The sequence below is a fragment of the Aulonocara stuartgranti genome (genome assembly GCF_965226115.1).
Source record: "Aulonocara stuartgranti genome assembly, chromosome: 3".
In the NCBI taxonomy this organism is placed as follows: domain Eukaryota; kingdom Metazoa; phylum Chordata; class Actinopteri; order Cichliformes; family Cichlidae; genus Aulonocara; species Aulonocara stuartgranti.
In genome coordinates this window covers 30,390,188-30,409,887 of record NC_138941.1, presented here as the reverse complement: position 1 = coordinate 30,409,887, position 19,700 = coordinate 30,390,188, and the positions used below count along the sequence as shown (strand labels likewise).

At 37.0% G+C, this 19,700-nt stretch overlaps 1 protein-coding gene and 3 long non-coding RNA genes across 4 annotated transcripts; 3 read left to right on the top strand and 1 right to left on the bottom strand.

Annotated features, from left to right (window-relative positions):
• Window positions 1–3,906: 3,906 nt before the first annotated feature.
• Window positions 3,907–5,237, bottom strand: LOC309697355 (uncharacterized protein). Its single transcript, XM_082519217.1, has 4 exons — window positions 5,147–5,237; window positions 4,794–4,919; window positions 4,636–4,689; window positions 3,907–4,516 (listed from the first exon to the last, which is right to left on the bottom strand). The coding sequence occupies exons 2-4, from the start codon at window positions 4,896–4,898 to the stop codon at window positions 4,229–4,231; spliced, it is 447 nt and encodes a 148-aa protein (XP_082375343.1). The 5' UTR covers window positions 4,899–4,919; window positions 5,147–5,237; the 3' UTR covers window positions 3,907–4,228.
• Window positions 5,238–9,436: 4,199 nt separating this feature from the next.
• LOC309702077 lies at window positions 9,437–10,606 on the top strand. The gene is made up of 4 exons (XR_014275364.1): window positions 9,437–9,499; window positions 9,587–9,722; window positions 9,853–9,906; window positions 10,064–10,606. It is a non-coding gene; the product is annotated as an uncharacterized lncRNA (long non-coding RNA).
• A 1,303-nt stretch (window positions 10,607–11,909) lies between these two features.
• LOC309704033 lies at window positions 11,910–13,082 on the top strand. Its single transcript, XR_014276122.1, has 3 exons — window positions 11,910–11,949; window positions 12,092–12,243; window positions 12,357–13,082. It is a non-coding gene; the product is annotated as an uncharacterized lncRNA (long non-coding RNA).
• A 2,607-nt stretch (window positions 13,083–15,689) lies between these two features.
• LOC309703870 lies at window positions 15,690–17,264 on the top strand. The gene is made up of 6 exons (XR_014276058.1): window positions 15,690–15,787; window positions 15,955–16,098; window positions 16,226–16,273; window positions 16,470–16,547; window positions 16,695–16,748; window positions 16,945–17,264. It is a non-coding gene; the product is annotated as an uncharacterized lncRNA (long non-coding RNA).
• The last annotated feature ends 2,436 nt before the right edge of the window (window positions 17,265–19,700 follow it).

Genomic DNA, 19,700 nt, shown 5'->3' with positions numbered 1-19,700 from the left:
ACATTTTACAACAGAATTATAGATCTTTCCACTCTGTCTATGCAGTGTACTGTACTCTTTACTACTGTAGGGCCATCAGCCAGTTTAAAAGGTGTAAACCCTCTCCAAGGCATTTACAATTATCTTTACTGTGCCCACATCAGTGATTGGGGAAACCAAAACAACCACATTTAATTCTCAAAGAACAACTTCCTTCTTTAGGTGCTTCCAGCATGTTTGAGGTCTGTCAAAATCCCTCAATGAAATGTGATGAACCCCAAATCCTATCTCTACGGTGTCAAATGTGTCAAAATTGAGTACACATGTCAAAAGAACTCACAACTGTTGTTACTATGTTTACTCAGACAATGAGGGCCTAATGCACTTACACATCAGGAACTGACATGCTAGATAATCAATCTACCTACCCTACAAAATGTGCACAAGTTGCTGTAAAACTTGCATGCTATAATTACTCCAATCACTTTTACTCATGCTCAGGACTCTAACAGAGTTTGTGATGTTCGGAGAGTCATGTAAATGCATATCATTTATAAAATGATTATTAACGTCACCCCAACGACCTCCGTAACTTAAAAACATACTAAGCTTTCCAGGGAAACTGATTGGCTGTTTAAGTAGGTGTGATCTGCATTCATTCGCTGATCCCTCTCGGGTGGCACAGAGCCTGCTCTGCAGTCGTTGAGTTGGAGCTTGGCACGCCCTTGTTGGAGGAGGGCGCTCTTTTCACCCCTCACCCTCTCGTTCCAACGCAGCTTTATGGTTATTGCTGTGGTTCTGGAATCTTCTCATGATGACTAGTAGGGCCCCAAACCGCACGACCTTTGACCTCAACCACTGCCTGGGCTGTCAGCTCTGCTATGAATGGTCCCTGCTTCTCGCTGGGTCTCTGAAGACTTCTGATCAGCACCCAGTCTCAGTCAGGAGATTCCACCCTTGGGACAATTTCTTCCAGCAATACTCTGGCTGCTGCACCTGTATTTTTTGCTAGGAGGAAAAACTTCTATTTGAAAACTTCTCCTTTTGACGCATGGTCTCTCCCATGAGTCAACTCATCAGAACCAGGAGAATAACAAAAAGGAAAAGGTTAGTTACACAAATTCTCAGACAACATCATGGCTTCTCCTCCGGAGTAATTTCGCTTCAGCCCTGTAAACCCTGTGTTAAAGACTAACATCAGCATTAATGTCATGGTAAGTGGGTCTAACTCTTGGCTCTGCCTGGAGCCTGCATCCACACCACAATTACCTAGAAACCAAAATCGGTGAGTAAATATGAAATTCACACTTACAAACAACTGTAGGTTATGAGAGTAATAAGGCATCCAACACCACAGACAAAAGTGTGCCATATGCAGTTTATTTCCCCAAATCATTAAAACACTACTGTTACCATAATTTGCCCAAACCATGGATCATCCCATGTGTTTAATTAAAACTACTGTAACCAGTAACTTATCTTAAGTAATGTCACTCACTTGTTTTCACACTTTGAGCTCAACACCTTAAAATGAATAACGATATGATAATGAGCCCCACACTAAGATGTTCTGTAATCACTGCACAACCGTCTTCATTTCACTCATGTCTGCCTGAGTGATGCCAGAACCCTTAGAGAGGGAAAAAAAACATTAGCCAGCGGTTTGTCCTGGCAGGTCGGGCCTGGATCAACAGATTCCAGAGGTGTTGCTGTAAATCATGTGGTCAACCCTCCTTGTCTGTGAAAGGAGTGATACTGATTTTAACACAGTATGTTTCACATTGAATACACATTTTCCTCCTGCAGCATTTAACATTTGCCAACAATACAGCGTGTTACTGTAACCAACAAGCAGCCAGGAAAACACAGTTTTCTCCACACAAAATCAGTAACACAGAAAAGTGCTATCTAAAGGGTTAGGTCTGCAAGGCCCGCCCACACTCATGTGGACCTCCAGTCTCCCCCTCCTCTGGTCTCTGTCATCCTCCTGCTCCTGCAAAAACAAGCAAACAAAAACACACACATCCACCCTTTTTTCACTGTTTAGGGTTTATTAGGCATTAGCATTGATTAATCCTAAAATAGTTACCGTCATCTCAATTTCAAGTCAGTCACACTTAGTCCACATCATCAGTCCAGTCCCAGTCCATTCATATGTATTTATACCAATCACATGCATTTATCCAGTCACATGCAATCGTACCAATCATTGCTGATAGTGGAAAACCGCGCATGAATCTAAATAATGGTATAATGGTAAATAAATAAAGCTTTGCCTTTTGTCTTTCAATCTTTTCAGTCTCTGTCTTTGCCATTTCAACTCCTAGTATGGCAAATGTGAAACTCAGACAGTCTTCTCAAGTCCGTTCACACATAGTGATGTCGCAGGTGAACCTCCCAGCTTGTGATCAGGAGTGCATGCTTCCATGGTATTTATACATGCTGCTGAACCCTTTAAGGTTTAGGGTTTAGGCCAGTGTTCGAAGCTTGTTCCTCAGGTTAAGATGTACATGGAGTGAAGCTGTGTAAAATTCAGCCAAAACATGGGCTGGGTGTGGTTCCAATTATGTTAAGCTATCATTTTGCTCCGGCCGCTGAGCTTGTGGAGGACGTTGATCCAATTCCGTAGCCACCTGTACTAACACACTAAGACATATTTAATGTCATTTTCATCACTACTTATTAACACTTTCCCTCTCTTATTCTTCTGTCCACATTTTAACACATCTCTTTCCATCACTCTTGGTTATACACCACCCACAGCACTTCTTACACACACACACACACACACACACACACACACACACACACACACACACACACACACACACACACACACACACAGAGTTTTCTTTACTGCATTCCTCAGTTTTTACTCACTTCATGTATTCTTTCCCATATTTCTGAAAGAAGAAAAAGATCACACAATCAAAACCTGGATTTGCCCGGACCACCAGTAGGTAAATGGACTGGTTCTTATATAGCGCTCTTCTACTCATCTGAGCACTCAAACTTGTGCATTCACCCATTCACATGAAAGTTCTCATAAAACTGTCAGTCACAATGGTGGAGGGGTGACCTGATTTAGATGCTGTGATGGGACTTCAAGAAAAGTGAATATAAATGAATGTCCCAAAAACCCAGCAAATTGGGGCATTGTTGTAAAAATTATGCCAATGTCACTTTTTACCTGGTTCAAATTCAAAGTACACATTAAGTCAAGTAGACTCAAAATGCCTGGATGTGCTCTTGCTCTGCTTCTATCAAGAGTGCATCAGTAGTGAGTTCTGTGTACTTGGTGCAGCCAAGTATCCTAAAATGCATTCTGTCTGGAACAAAATAGGACATTACTTATTTGCAAAAGTCCTCCAAGGTTTTTGGACGTCTCCATTCCCGCTGGTTTAACAGACAATTGTCAGCTGACCAGGGCGCTGAGGCTCACCAGCGAGAACGCCTGACTTGCACATCGCTTTCAAAATCAGTCATGGCCATTGATCACCAACCATTGAGCGAAGATTGATCAATGGCCATGAGTACCATTCACAGAGATTTGGGGACTGGCTGCAATCACAGCATCATTTACGCGAAAAGGGAAAGACTATCTGAATTGAGTAGGAGACCTAAGGGTACATCTTTCATCATCTTACAATGCTGTGATTGCAGCCATTCGCTAACTCTCTGTGACTGGTACTCAGAGCCACTATTGACACGCAGATGTGGTTAGCCCAATTCAATGCAAAAATACGAATGCTGCAAATTACCATAAAAAATAAATGAATAAATCATCAACAACAACAACTACAACAACAACTACAACTACAACTACTACAACTACTTCTTTCTGGTGAGGGCATACTTGCATTTCACAAGAATGTGAGCAGGTTATTAATCTGTCATCTTATTGCTGAAGAATAGAAACAATAACAGTAGTAGGTAAATGTCTTTATTGTGTGGCAGTTTGCAGTTTACATAAACATTGTTTCCACTTTTATATCTAAGTTATGGCAGAAAAACAAGTACCAACTGGAAATGTATTCTTAAAAGTTGTCATCAGCACATATGAGTCTGCGCACAATGGTAGCTGATAGTGAAATGTTTTTTTTAATTTTTATATCAGATAGTAAAGAAGAATGACAGCTCTAAAAAAAGTTAAACTGAAGTTAAGAGAAGCTGTACTATATGAAATAGAAACTAACCACAGATATAAAAGATGCATTATTAGAGAAAAATGAAATGACTGACATGGGATTTACAATTCAGCTTGCTTTTCCTCAAACACTTCAATAATTCTTTTCAGTTGTCCCAGTTTCTTTTCACTTTCCTCTATTTCCTCACCCAACTCCTCATTCTCCCTGTCAATGTTAGCCTTACTTTCCTTGACGAAATTCTTAATGTTCTCCATAAATGTATCAACTTGAGGAAAACCATCAGGTAAAACTTTTGCAGATTTCTTCATCAGTGCGATCATTGGGTCCATAAGGCTCAAGTATTCACTCAACAGTTCAGAACCAAAGTTCACTCTTTCCACACGCTTAGCCTGATGGGATAAAATGTAACAGTTTCATATTACAGGAATGCAGTTTACTATGTTGTAACGTTATACTGGTCACATATATCCACAAGTTTCTCATAGCGGTTCTCTGAACATGTACTGACCTTCAGTCTGTCCATTTGTTGTTTTATGTTCTGATAGTTTTCTTTGAGTTGTTTCTGAAAATCCAGCATATACAGTTATTAAAAGAATTTAAATTACACCAGCAACTTTGTTTGTGGTGACTCGCAAAATTACTGAAGCATAAGAAAAAACAATTTACCAGCTGGTCCTTGTCTATCAGTGCACTTGAAAGGCAAACCAGAGACAGCAGGGTGAAGATGAGGAACAAGCCTTTGGTGGTGCTGCAAACAGTCACTGATGCCATTGCTGTTCTTAGCAACTCTGTCTCTAAGTCAAAGTTGTACAGCGTTAAAATTTGAATGGAAGGTTTACAAACTGCAGCTGACTGTCTTCATTATCCAGTGGAGTTATCATTCAAAAAAGTGCAACTTTAAGGATTCACAAAGAATCACAACTGAAAAACTCAAATTACAAATCAATCTGAAACATTTTAATTTCTATATAAAAAAAAATGTGAAGTCTGTATAAACCATGTTACAGTGATTTACTTACCTGTGATGTCAAAAGAAGCTGATGAATGAAGAAATGAAAATACAGCACATCACAAAGTTCTTTTATACATGCTTTTGGTTACACCTCCCATTTTGCAACTGTTTGTGTGTGTGTGTGTGTGTGTGTGTTGAGTGTGTCACTGTCAGTGTAAAAAGTGGCATAATGGGTATCACACATCCTGTGTGTTGCATTCTTTCATTTCATGAGAAACTTTACTTATTGCTTGTTTCATTTTCCTGTAAACAAACTATTTACAAGAAAACAAGATTCACAAAGGTGAGGATTTATGGCCTTGGCAACTCTCATTGTGTGAGTGCTTGTTTCTTTTGCTCTCCTCCACTCGTTGCCATCTGGTGTGAGTGTGGCTGTGAATGACAGGTGTAGCAGCCCTTGGCATCAAGAACAATAGAAGAGTCTCTAACGGGTGCAGCCATTTATTTCCTCACCAAACACGGCTCATTCTCTGGACATCGTTGAGCACCGTGAAAACTATAAAATAAGAAAAAATTGATACCTGTACAGTCCCCTTGAACCTTAGCAATAAGCAATATCAACAAATGCGCTTCAATTCGATCAGGTATATTAAAACAAAACAAAACAAGTAATTCTGAGATTTACAGTCACTGCTTAAATAAAACTAAATAAAGGCTGTTTAAAAGGCATCAATGTGTTTCACAGTTCAGCTGGATAAAATATAACATCAGATCACATTGCATCACATACCTCAGTCCACTTGCCAAGGGTGCAAACTCCCGTGAACACGTAAACATTCGTCCCGTTTCTCATGGGGCGCTGCTAGCTTGCGCGACACACATGTCTAAGTTAAAAAATAGCACATGGATGCATGTAACATAAGTACAGAACAAGAAAGTTTTCACGTATCTCATGATACAAATGCAGTAACATACCTTATGTTAGAAACAAACTTAACACTGAAATTGATTAAAATATTATTGCAACTTACATGGACTTTATACAGCTTATGACTGTGCATGACAGACTGCTCTATACAGTTTACTGAGTGCATCCGTCATTAATGCTACTGTGCACAAAGCTCCCCCGTAATGATAATTTATGGTACAGACCAGCGGTTCATTACAGCAGGTTTGGCTGCATTTGAGGTCCTGTTTCTGTTCCTGATAGGTTCCCAACATCCCTGCCTTTGATCAGATCATTACCCTCTGTGTATTTACCCATATGGAAAAGAAATAGTAAAAACTTATAAAAGACTTGCATAAGATGTGGCCTACTTCATATAGTGAATCATATAAGGCTTTTTATGATTTACTCATGAAAGTGGCCACTTTCTCATTACTTTCATATATTGTTTTTGTAAGTATCCAAAACAAACAAGTTTCATTTATATAATTTTTCAAGGGATCTTATATCTGTTTTCACTCTTGTATGCTTTTCATACAAGTTTCACACAAGACAGATACAAACTTTATGACTGTTTCTACAGTCAGACTGACACATTGCCACAGCGTACAGATAATCATACAGACTATTTCCACAGCTAGTAGCAAATCAAGGTCTTCACTCCAGTTAAATGATTCCTGCACTTGTTCCTCTCTTGTCCTCTGTCTTAGAAAACCCTCGGTGTTCCAGCTGTTACCTCCTCACTGTCTCCTCTTGATTCATACCTTGGAAAAGGAAAATTCTACCTCAGATTCCCTCACCTGTTCAACTTGATACCTGAAAGGAATTTTCCGGACCACTTACCACTTCACTGATTAATCCTCTACCTTTGCACACAGGGACACATTTGATCAACTGACTCATTTAGTTTTGTTAATAAAAACTGTAAATCTGTACTTAGCCTTAGCCTGTGTGCTTTTGGGGCTCCAGTTCTAGTGTAATTCTGGTAAAATGGCCTGACTAAAGATGTGTACTCTGTAAGTCAACAGCAAAACTGAGTTGGTCTGTCCATGCCTTACAAGGTTGTAACACAGCATGCAAGCCTACATGCATTCATGGACCAAGACTAGCGTAAAAACTGCACCTCTAACTGAGTGCTTGTATTGAAGTAGTCAGATAAACAAAGATCACAGAATACTGACTGAGATCACAAGAGGGCGCCAAACCATAAGAAACAAACAAACATTAGACACATTCAACTTACACACGATGATGTTTGAAGTTTGTCATATATCCAAAAGCCAAGATTTTTATTATCTTTAACTTTCTTAATACAAGATGCAGAACAGTGAAAATTTGACACTAATGGTGTGAGTGCCTCTGGGTGTGAGGAACAATGTAAACTTTACTAAACTAAAGCATTATTTATTTTTAGTAGTTGTAGTTATCAGCACTATACTAGTTTAATAATCATTAACGCCTGACTTGCACATTGCTTTCAAAATCAGTCATACTCATTGATCAACAACCATTGATCAAAGACCACTGATCAATGGAGGAAATGGTTACAAATGTAGACACTCAAGACAATCAAAGTCAAACAAAATCATGAAAGATGGCCATCAAAATAAGGACGGGGCAAATCCAATGTTTAAATACTAACAAAAATAATAATGATAATAATAATTTCTTGTATTGGAAAGTTCCTTTCAATAAACCCAAGGACACTTAACAATAGAATAAAATACATGATGGAACAATGACAACAAAGAAAAATAAAAAAAACAAAAGCTGGGAGCAGAGCAGCTAAAAGCTCTGCTTCACATGTTGGTGAGGTGGAAAGAAGGCACAGCAAGCTGGATAGAAGAAGAGGATCGAAGTTAGTGGGCAGAAGAGATAGTGCTTAACAGGTCAGAAAGGTAAGGAGGAGCGAGGTTATGAAAGGTCTTGAAGGTGAGCAGAAGAAGTTTGTACACTATCGGGAAATTCACAGGGAGCCAGTGAAGTTCCTGAAGAACAGGGGTGATGTGCTGATGGGAGGTGGTTCTGGTAATAATGCGGGCAGCAGAATTTTGAACCAGTTGAAGCTTATGGAGGGATTTTTGGGGGAGACCATGCAAGAGAGAAGTACAATAGTCAATACAAGAGGTAACGAGACTATGGACATGAATGGACGTAGATGGGGTAGAAAGAGAAGGATGTAATCGGTTAATGTTGCATAGAGGGAAATAGGCAGAACGGGTGAGATTATTGATCTGAGATTTTACAGGATAGTGAACTGTCTAGGATGACACCAAGGCTCTTAACCTGAGGTAAAGGGAAAACTGTGGAGTTATGGATGGTGAGTGAGAAATGATTTGCCTTCAGTAGGTAGGATTTAGTGCCACTAAGGATGATTTCAGTTTTATCCTAATTAAGCTTCAGAAAATTAGAGGTGAACCAGCATTTTAATTGAGGTAGGTATTCTGTAAGAGAAAAAGGTGCGAGGGAGGAATATAGATATAAGAGATATAACTAGGTGTCATCGGCAAAATAGTTGACAAGACAAGACAAGAAACTCACAGTAAACAGGAAAGCACGACTATGGTTAGTGTTAAAATGAAAACGTTGAAAAACCCACTGTGCTTATAAAAAAATAAAACAAAACAGATTAAAGGAATGTGAACCGTTCTATTAAGAATTCAAGGTAAATAATGGCATGGCATGTGCTAAACGTAGTGTAAATAGGCAAATGATAAAAAAACAAAAAAACTAAACAAAAAAAAGATTTGGTTAAAATGCTGTTTTAAAACTCAATGTCAACTAGTTTCAATCGGTTGAGAACGCAACCTTTTGTCAATCCGGTGAAATTCAAAATATACATCATGTGGCTAACAATTACAATGGCACAATTTTCTGTTTGTCACAATGTGACAGCTCAAACACTCACTATGTGTTAATAGACCTCTCTGCATAAAATCATACTTGTTATTAATGTCTGTCTCTCTTCCACAGCCGGTCTTTTATCCTGTCTTCCTTCTCTCTCCTGAACCAGTTGCAGCAGATGGCCCCGCCCCTCCCTGAGCCTGGTTCTGCCAGAGGTTTCTTCCTGTTAAAAGGGAGTTTTTCCTTATCACTGTCGCCAAAGTGCTTGCTCATAGGAGGTCATATGGTCTACCTTACAATATAAAGCACCTTGAGGCGACAGTTTTTGTGATTTGGTGCTATATAAATAAAATTGAATTGAATTGAACTTATTTTGTTTTTTATCATAAATGAAGTTTGTGTTTTACTGTAAAACAAAAGTGAATATTGCCATTTCTAGAAATCAGAGGCACACAGACACACCCACAGACAAGCCAAGTCACGCACAGGTAAGCTGTGTCATGGGGGAGGGGACACTGAAGAATATAAAGCATTTTGTGGTGTGAGCCCTTCATATTATCATTCATCAGTTCTCCTGTAGCAAGTTAAAAAAAACAAACTAGAACACTGTACTATAAGAGGATATTGCAGGTATTTTTATACAATTTTCACTCAAATTAAAACTTGCAATTTTCTTACTTAAATGTTTAAATTTACTTCATGCTCTGTTTTCTTCAGAAGAGTGATGACAACTGTGAATTTATCCAGAAGCAAAGGAGTGACTGGTGTCACAACCATCAGGGGTTTATTCATCATTTTCACCCTGTTGGTTCTGGTCAACCTTTCAAGTTCACAGATAAAGAAGGACCAACTGGTAAAATGATTGTGATATATATATATATATATACACACACACACCAGTTGTAGTTTTACTTTTACCAGTTTGCCTTTGGCACACATGTTTCACATGGCTGCTTGAGGACATTCTCTATCTGGATTTGCAGGAAGAACTGAAAGAAAACATTCAGAAATTACAACAAGCAGCAGTGACAAGGAAGGTGAGTCTGTCTCTGTCCATGTTGTTAGCGTGAATGAGTAATGTGAAATATCTATCACTGCTAATATAAATATTTATAAATTTATTAAACAACCAAAGCCGAAAAAAGAATATAAAAGTATTTTTACACATTTGTTTTACTGTATTTTCTCCTCCAGGATAATCTCAAATTAGACATATTCTATATTCCACTATTCTATGATGATTATATGCGCTTACTGGACATTTTCTATGAATTTCTAAATACAACAAGTGAACATTATTCACCACTGCTGGATTTAATTGATGACGTGAAAACATTCCTGAAAGCCACCAAGAAGTACATAGACAAACACCTTGAGATGACAGCTGGAGAAATCAAGGACTATGAAGAAAAACTAAATGTTGTGATGGAGCGGCTTACACACGTAGAGAAACATAAAGATGAATTGTAACACATTAGTCTGCATATGTCTCTAATACTCTTTGTATTGTGTTTGTAAAACTTCTCTTTTATACCATGCAGTTTCAGTTTGATGTTTTTCCCTTATGAGTCCCAGTGATATTTTAAATTGCTGAGTAAATCTAACTGTAAACTTACGTTTGACCTGAAAAAATAACTTTTCAAATTTCTCTTTTTCATTATTTTCATTAAAAAAAAGTTGTAATGCAAGTACAAGCCACTGATCATGGGGATTTTGCATGTGAAGTAATTGACAATTATTAATGATTTATATGAAGAAACACTTTAATGTGAATAAAAACTTAATAAAACTGTTATCATTGCCTTTTTTTCTTTTTTTTTTTGCAATTTTTATTTTTAAAATTCAGAAGAAAGTACAAGAACTGTGGCTGATTGGTATCCAGTGTTTTCTCACTGCCAAAAATCTAAATTCTGTAACCAAACAGCTCTTACACTGTTTTTGGCTAACTAGATTATACACACTATATTTTATATATCCTTTCTTTCCTTGCCATTCTGAAATAAAAGGGCCAGGCTATGTTTTCTGGTTATACCTCAATAATGTGATGAGGATACAATGAGCTATCTGGTCAAGTTCCCTTCAATGCTGCTGAACTAAAAGCACAGGAATATTCTAGTCCAAATCTGTGATTTATTTGGAAACATCAACCACCAAACACGTATATTTTGTTTGTCAAGTAAAATTAGTAATACTGATGATTTGTTATAAATGCCTATTTTTACAAACTGTGAAATTCACAAGGAAGGATGACTGTGGCTCGCTGATGAAATTGGCCATGTGTAACCCTATAATACATACAATCAATATCAAAGGATGACATATTTTAGAAACAATGAAACAAATGGATGTAAAAAGCACACTGCAAATAAAGGTCTGAAAGGGTCTGAATTGTACTTCTTATACTTTTGTTTTTAGTGTTTGCATCAAATTATGAACACTGTTACCAGGTTATAAGTATATTGCTTCATGCTTATGTTGCTCAATATATGTAATGTCGATTTTAGTGTTGAGATATACTATTGATTATATGAGAATGATGTGATGAATACTAAACGAAAACCAAAAAGTTTAATCATTGGAGAACTGGTTTTATGAACTGGTCTCATTTTTAACAAAAGTGATGCTGGCTCTAACATTGGATTACGTTCGCTTTCCGTTCATTTGTATATTCTGTTTTAATGTCTAAAAACACAGTTCTTTGTCTTTATAAGTAGCTCATGTGTTAAACAAACCCAGTCTCAGGGCAGTTTGTAAAATAATCCCAGGAAAGCCATCTAGATTTTCCTGTTCATGTACACAAACGGTCGATAGTTTTTTCTTGAAATGATGCTGAGTTACATGCTTAACCACATTCTTATCCTTTTTCTGCCACGCTTCTGTCGTGGCTGTTGTTAAAGGTGACGTATGTGGAATATCCTTTGACTGTTTAAAAGTCAGAACTGATGGGCCTTAATTTCCATAAAGTGGATCATATTACATGAAAGTGAAAGAGCACTTAAAGTATCTGTAACGTGTGAGTCCATTGTGTTTTCAGTCTACACCTGTATAGTGCAACAGCTCTTTCTCCTTTCACCAGCCAGGTAAGATCAGCCAAAACTATACCATAAGATGGTTTATAGTTAATATGTTTTATACAATATATAATAATAACATAACAACAGGAAGCATACATTTAATTCTTCATTTATTCATTTCATTTATTTTCTGTCATTTTCTCTCCAGAAGTTTTTATTTCACCAGTGATGGCGGCAGCAGCAGGCGTCTCCAAAAGCAGAGGACTGACTGGTGTCAGAAACACCAAAGCTGTAATCATCTTATTGCTGCTGTCCCTGGTCTATGCGTCAAATTCACAGACAACTGAGGAATATTTGAATGTAACACTATAAGTCACTATAAACTTATCAAAGTCTGGATGTTTTTTCTTCACTTACAGTTGTTAATATGCAGTTCTTAAGCAACTGATGCATTCTACTTTTGCAAATTACAGAAAATCAAGGCAGTCTCAAGAGAAGCTGATGAAAAACTACAGTATCTTCAATTTACCCAGGAACTAATGAAGACATCATCATTTTCAGAGCATTTTCCACCACTGGTGGATTTAGTAAATAACTTGATTCACTTCCTTGAGAAATCCAAGATCCTGTTCAAAAGAAAGGAAGATGACTTGTTAAAAATGGGTGAAAAAGAAAGTGAAAAAAAAGATGGAGATCCTAAAACTCAATGGAATGAACTATAAATGTTTCTAACTTCTTTAAAATAAATGATAGATATGATTTAGAGTTTGGCATCATTGTTATTACTATTTTGATTAAAGAGCTGGATGAGGCATTTATTTGTTTTGTTTTTACTGTTCCTGAACTGGGAATTGTTTTCTTTCCTGAACCTCATTATTTCAATGTTCTTAAAGATCTAAAACTATTATCGAACACATAGAAAACTTTATGTTTTGTAAGTTTATGTTGTTCTCTTAACACAGGGATGCTGTCAGCAATACTGGCATCACATGTTGACAGGGTGCATTCATTAATATTTGAGTAAAAGACAAATATGATTCCCATGTTTTGCAAATAGTTGAAGCTATTTTGTCTTTACTTTGGATTTTTGTGATGTCTTTGTCCCAGACATTATGGAGGGTACTGGCATGGATTTGCTTACACTCTTGAAAATAGTTTTCTTCATCATTCTACCCTCAAGTTTATAAAACTCATCGTTGGATCTCATCATTAGACATGAAAAGATTGGTTGTTTAAGAAATATGCTATCTATACTGTTCACATTGGAATAGTATAATATGCAAAATGCTATATTGGTACTCCAGGTATTATTATAACCAAACTTGGAAAAAGTACCTGACAAGTGTGTGTGGCATTCATAGCTCTTAATAATTTATATTCACATATTGTTATCTTACTGTGTTCTCTTTCATTTTGTATCTTCTGTTGGTTATTATGGATCTTCAATATTGTAATGATGGCTAGCCCTAAATTATTTTTAGATCATAGTAATCGCTCTGTGTAGTAGACTTTTCTTTTCTTTTCTTTTCTTTTACTATGCCTACTGCTTTCAGAAACATGGTGAAGAGATAGTAATATAATTTAAAAAAATCCTAAACTTGTCAAATCTGCTTTTTGGACATATTATTGCTATGACTGGGCAATTGTTTTTATGTGTATTAGTTATACATGAGTGTGTATTTGTAATATACTATCCACGAACCAATATATTCCTAAATAGAAAGGTTTCAAATGGTGATGTAATTTGATAAAGGTCTTTAATGTGCATGCAACTGTTTGCTTTAAAAGTAAAAGTGAGGAAAATTATCAGTTGTTGGTCATAAAACTCCTCTGTGTAGTTACTTTAAAATAACTTAATTCACAATATTAACCTGACTGAACCAGATGAACTCATAAAAAGTTTAATTTTTTAGTTAAATAAACCCTATAAAATAAGAAAATATAAACAGTAACTTTACTATTACTTATTAAACACTACTAAAAAGTAATTAAGTAATTTATGATACTTATTTATGATACTTATTTATGATACTTATTATGCATTTCCAACCTAGGTTACGGGAAAGGCTTCAACTAGAAAAACCTCTTTTTACATGATGTTATTTCATAACAGTAACCGTTGGGCTTCTATCAACAGGACTAGACAAACACAACTTTGACAAAAACAATAGTGAAAGCGCTTTTCACAAGTGTGAGATACAGCGGGGAAAATAAGTATTTGACACATCAGCATTTTTATCAGTAAGGGGATTTCCAAGTGGACTATTGACACAACATTTCCACCAGATGTTGCCATCAAGCCAAATATTGAAGGCATACAATCAAATCAGAACATATAAGTATACAAGTTAAACCATAATAAATAAAGTGAAATGACACAGGGAATAAGTATTGAACACACTTTATTCAATACTTTGTAGAAAAGCCTTTGTTGGTGATTACAGCTTCTAGACGCCTCTTGTATGGATAGACCAGTCGTCTGCATTGCTCAGGAGTGATTCTGGCCCATTCTTCCACACAAACGGTCTTTAAATCTTGAAGGTTCCTTGGGCCTCTTTTATGAACTTTAATCTTCAGTTCTCTCCATAGATTTTCTATGGGATTTAGGTCAGGTGATTGACTGGGCCATTCAAGCAACTTGATTTTCTTTCTTTGAAACCACTTCATTGTTTCCTTGGCCTTGTGTTTGGGATCATTGTCTTGCTGAAATGTCCACCCTCTTTTCATTTTTAGCTTCCTGGTAGATGGCAGCAGATTTTTATCCAGAATGTCCCGGTACATCTCTCCATTCATCCTGCCTTCAATAATATGAAGTCTGCCAGTACCCCTTGCTGAAAAGCAGCCCCAAACCATGATGCTTCCACCCCCAAACTTGACTGTTGGTATGGTGTTCTTGGGGTGGTGAGCAGTGCCATTTCTTCTCCAAACATGGTGTGTAGAATGACTGCCAAAAAGTTCAATTTTGCTTTCATCTGACCATACTATAGTCGTCCAATAATCCACAGGCTTCTCCAAATGCTGTTGCGCAAATTTTAACCGAGCCTTGACATGCTTTTTGTTCAGCAATGGAGTCTTGCGTGGTGAGCGTGCATGGATGCCATGGCGGTTCAGTGCATTGCTTATAGTTTTCTTTGAAACAACAGTACCTGCTGATGCAAGGTCTTCCTGAAGTTCTGTCCGAGTGGTTCTTGGCTCTTGGAGAACCCTCCTGATTATTCTTTGGACTCCTCGGACAGGGATCTTGCGTGGAGCACCTGATTGTGGCAGGTTTATGGTGAACTGATGCACTTTCCATTTCCGGATAATGGCCCCCACAGTGCTCACAGGAACATTCAGCATTCTGGAAATGCACCTATAACCATTCCCATCAAAATGCTTTTCAACGATAAGATTACGAAGATCTTGAGAGAGTTCTTTGCTTTTACCCATCATGAAGTCTTTCCTGTGTGCCTTCTGGGTAATGAGGAGCCTTTATAGGCCATCAATTAGGACTAAAGCAGCTGATATCAATTAGTACTGATAGGGGACAGGATTTCTCTATCAATACTGACAGATTTCAGGTGATCTCCTGGCTTTCTATGTCATTTTCCCCCTTGTTATCTCCATGTATTCAATACTTATTCCCTGTGTCATTTCACTTTATTTATTGTGGTTTAACTTGTATACTTATATGTTCTGATTTGTTTGTATGACGTCAATATTTGGCTTGATGGCAACATCTGGTGGAAATGTTGTGTCAATGGTCCACTTGGAAATCCCCTTACTGATAAAAATGCTGATGTGTCAAATACTTATTTTCCCCGCTGTATAGTGTGAGCTGGAGTGACACCGTATATAAAGCCTTTGTAGCATTATGTTTTCATTCTTCACCCGTACGGTACAACAGCTCTTCTTCACTCAGCAGGTAAGTGTAGTAATCGTAATCATGCACAGTTATATGATTTATATTGAATTCATTTACAGATTAAATTTATATCAACCTGGAAAGCATGATCACTTAAAAAAATGGAAAGCTGGTGAATAAAAGCTGGTGAATATATCTAAAATCTCTCTCTCTATATATATATATAGCTTGTTCCACTTCTAAGAGCAATGGCAGCAGCAGTCTTTTCCAGAATCAGGGGACCAACTATAGCCACCAAAGGCTTATTTCTCATCTTCTCTCTGCTGTGTCTTGCTTCAGTCGCAAGTTCCCAAGCTTCCGAGGAACAACGGGTGAATTCAGTCTTCCTGAATTCCCTTTTTTGATACAACAATTACACACTTCTGTGTACATATACAGTCTAAGTCATCATAAGCTCATTAACTGTCATTTTTTCATTATTTGCAATGGTTTGTATAGATACTTGAGGCGATCAAGCAAGGAATAAAAGACACAAACAGATGGAAGGTGGGTCATTCCGTCTCCAAGTTGGCTTTGTAGAGTGTTTGGGCAGAAGATAAGAATTAACTCTTTAAATATACCTTAATAAATGCATATTACACTGGACTATCTATACTGCAAGTCTTGCAAGCACAGTAAATGCAGAGTATACAATGCAGAATAATATAGTAAATTTTAATGTGCTATCTTTTTTCCCCAATAGGCAGAAGACAAATATAGAAAGGAAACAATCACGATACTATTGGATCTCTCAAGTTCACTGACCCACAAGGGCCAACTGGTATATTTAATATTTCCTTAACCTTTGTTAATTAGTTTCATATAAATTATCCCTTTCTGTGTAAGAATGCCCTTCTTTTGGTGTGGTTTTAAATGTTCAGCAACTGTCAAACTCACTGTGCTCTGTTTTTTTGGGGAAAAATTTCAGGAACTATTCCAGGAAACCCTACAAAGAGCTGTAAATTTTGAAGAAAGGCTGAAGGTGGGTCAGATAGTCTCCAAGTTATTCACATGTTGACCGAGAAAGTCTTTAATTCATAAAACTAGTAACTAAAAAACTCCAGTAACATCAGGATATATTTAGTAATCTGATACACACCAAAGAAAATTCAAACTCATGTAAGTGTAGAAAACAGCAGTTATATAATTTGTGCTAAAATGTTTATTTTCTCATTCAGGCAAGAAGTACAAAGATTTTCCAAATGGTAACAAGAGAAATTGATAAACTGTTAGAGGACTACACACGTCAAGTGAAACTGGAGATGTTATTAGAAGAGTCCCCGCCAATTCAGGAAATGAATGAAATCAATTTGCGCCTTGTAAAGAATGGGAAAATTTGCATGGACAAGAAGAAGACTTTGCTAGATGAATCAAGAACAGTAAAAATACTCGGTGGGGTGATCACCATCTTTCATTTACTTTGGCAAAATGTTGTAGTAAACACAGAATTTCTTTGGTTTTACGACAATGATTCTTTAATTTAAACATTATACATTTGTATGCAATTTAAATAGATGTATTATGTGAAGATGCTTTGTGGTGCTTCCTTTGCCAAGCCCTGAAGGGAAAAAGAATCAGATCTGATGCATGTAGAAACTGTCATAACCCCCTGCTCTCTACAATAAAGATGATGACAGTCTTTCTTTGGTTCATAAGTTCTGATTATGTCCTTCAGGTCAAGCATAGATGTGATTAATATGATGGAATCATGAATCCATTTTTAGATATTTGAACTCCGAAAGCTTAAGGGAAAATGACATATTTCTTCATTTTATTTTATCTATTCATTTACTCACTTTCCTGCTATTTTACCTCTGTCCAACCCAACAGTGGATAATGGGTGTTACTAGTAGAAATCAGCCCATAGATATGGGCTAGTTTGTTCTGAAGATTGTTAACGTCCATTCGGATGGAGGGTTCAAGAACCATGAAACCAGCTCAGTGTCCTCTAGGCTGTTACACCCAAGCAGGCAGCCCAGAGTTTGTGGCCAAAGGTTGTTGTAAATGAAAGACTTTGTACCACTGAACGGAGGGTGTGTGTCATGCTGAGCAATATAACACTGATGTGTGTTACAGGGAGGTCTTTAGTTCTTTAGTGTGAACCTGCAGCTTTTTGCCTTTCATCTTCTATGCTGATAGCACACTGTTTATATTGTCCTAAAATTAGACACTATACCACCATCACCATCATCATCAACTTGAAATTCTACTACTCTTTATGTAAGCTAACGCTGACCATGAAACCACAGCCATTGCACCAGTCACACATTGTTTTTTGCTTTAAGTAAACCAAACCAACCTGTTTATTCTGTAATAACCTGCAGAGCATTTTCATGCAACCTTTAAATAACACAGTTAGTCTATCTCAGTTTGTTTTGCAGCAGGTTTCACAACATGAAAAAACACAATGTCACATGCACTTGTACTTTGTTACTTCACGCCTCTGCCGATCACTGACAATCTGTTGGTCATATGTATTACTGTGAAAATAAAAAACAGCCCTCTGGTGGTGCTGAAAACAAACAAACAAGAATAAAACCCATAATTTAGCATATAAAGGCCACGTAAAACCAGAGTAATGATAAACAATATATGCGCAGCGTTTTTTCTCAATAGTTTCGTCACGTTTATTGTCTAAGGACAGCGCTAGCAAGCACTCTCTGCTTATGACGTTTAGTGTGTTTAGAGTGTGTAGTTAATGAGTTGCCTTGTGTAGTTAGTATGTAGTGCTGTGGATAGTTTTGTGTGTCAGAACAATGAGGCGACTGCTATCTCCAGGTAGAATCAGGAGTGATACACCTGCTGCTGTCAGACCTGCAGGTATCAGGCTGTGATGTTCTCCTTTATAGTGGACAGAAATTATTTTTTTGGAGTGGCACAAATAATTTGTGTGGCATCTTATTGAATGCAGAACAGCTGATTGTTATATAAGTTTGAAATGGTTATTTTAAAAAAATCAAGGTCAAAGGTAAACGGATGCAAATGACTTTGTTGTTTGCAAAACTCGTGCATAGGATTTTAAAAATGACAATTTATATTTGCATTTAAAGTTATGAAATATGATTCATTAAACATGTTTGTGGTTGTTACAGTAAAAAAATGTAACTTTTTTTACTCTGACTTTATGTTTTTTGTCTGATTTTAGATCAATTGTGTTAAAACAGTATGTTAAAATGAAAACATAACTGACAGCATGGTGGGAGTTTCAAAAAATTGACGGAGTCTTCATTAATCCCATGCAGACGTACACCTATCTGGAACAACCCTGACATATTACAAAACAATAATATGATAAACTTTTCAGATTGGAGTGATAAAGGAATCAAATATTTAGAACATATACTAGAAGGAACAGAATTTATTTCATTTGACGGACTAGTTACACAATATGGGATCAACAAGAAAAGATTTTTAGAATATCAACAAATTAAATCCATAGTAAAAAAGAAATTTAAACTGGGTCAAGTTGAACTACTAACACGACCAAGTGTTGTTCAATTTCTTACTCTTAAAACCCCTAAATTACTATCCAAAATATACAGAATGCTTTCTAAAACAGATGAATCAATATCACTTCCTATTGCAAAATGGGAAGCGGATTTATCAGTTAACTTAGACCTAAACTTCTGGTCTCAGACTTGCTTAAAAACCTTTCATCTAATCAGAAATCCCAGTCTTCAATTAATTCAATACAAAATATTACATAGAGTGCACTATACAGGTCATCGGATGTTCAAGATGGGCTTTACATCTTCCAACAACTGCTCACACTGCCAAACCAATTCACCGGACAATTATATCCACGCTCTTTGGTTCTGTCCACCAGTTCAGAAGTTTTGGCGCGAGATATGTGAAGACTTATCGAAGTGTCTGAAATGTAACATTCCAACTTCCCCCTTAGTGTGTTTGTTGGGCAGCTTAGATAATGTCACTT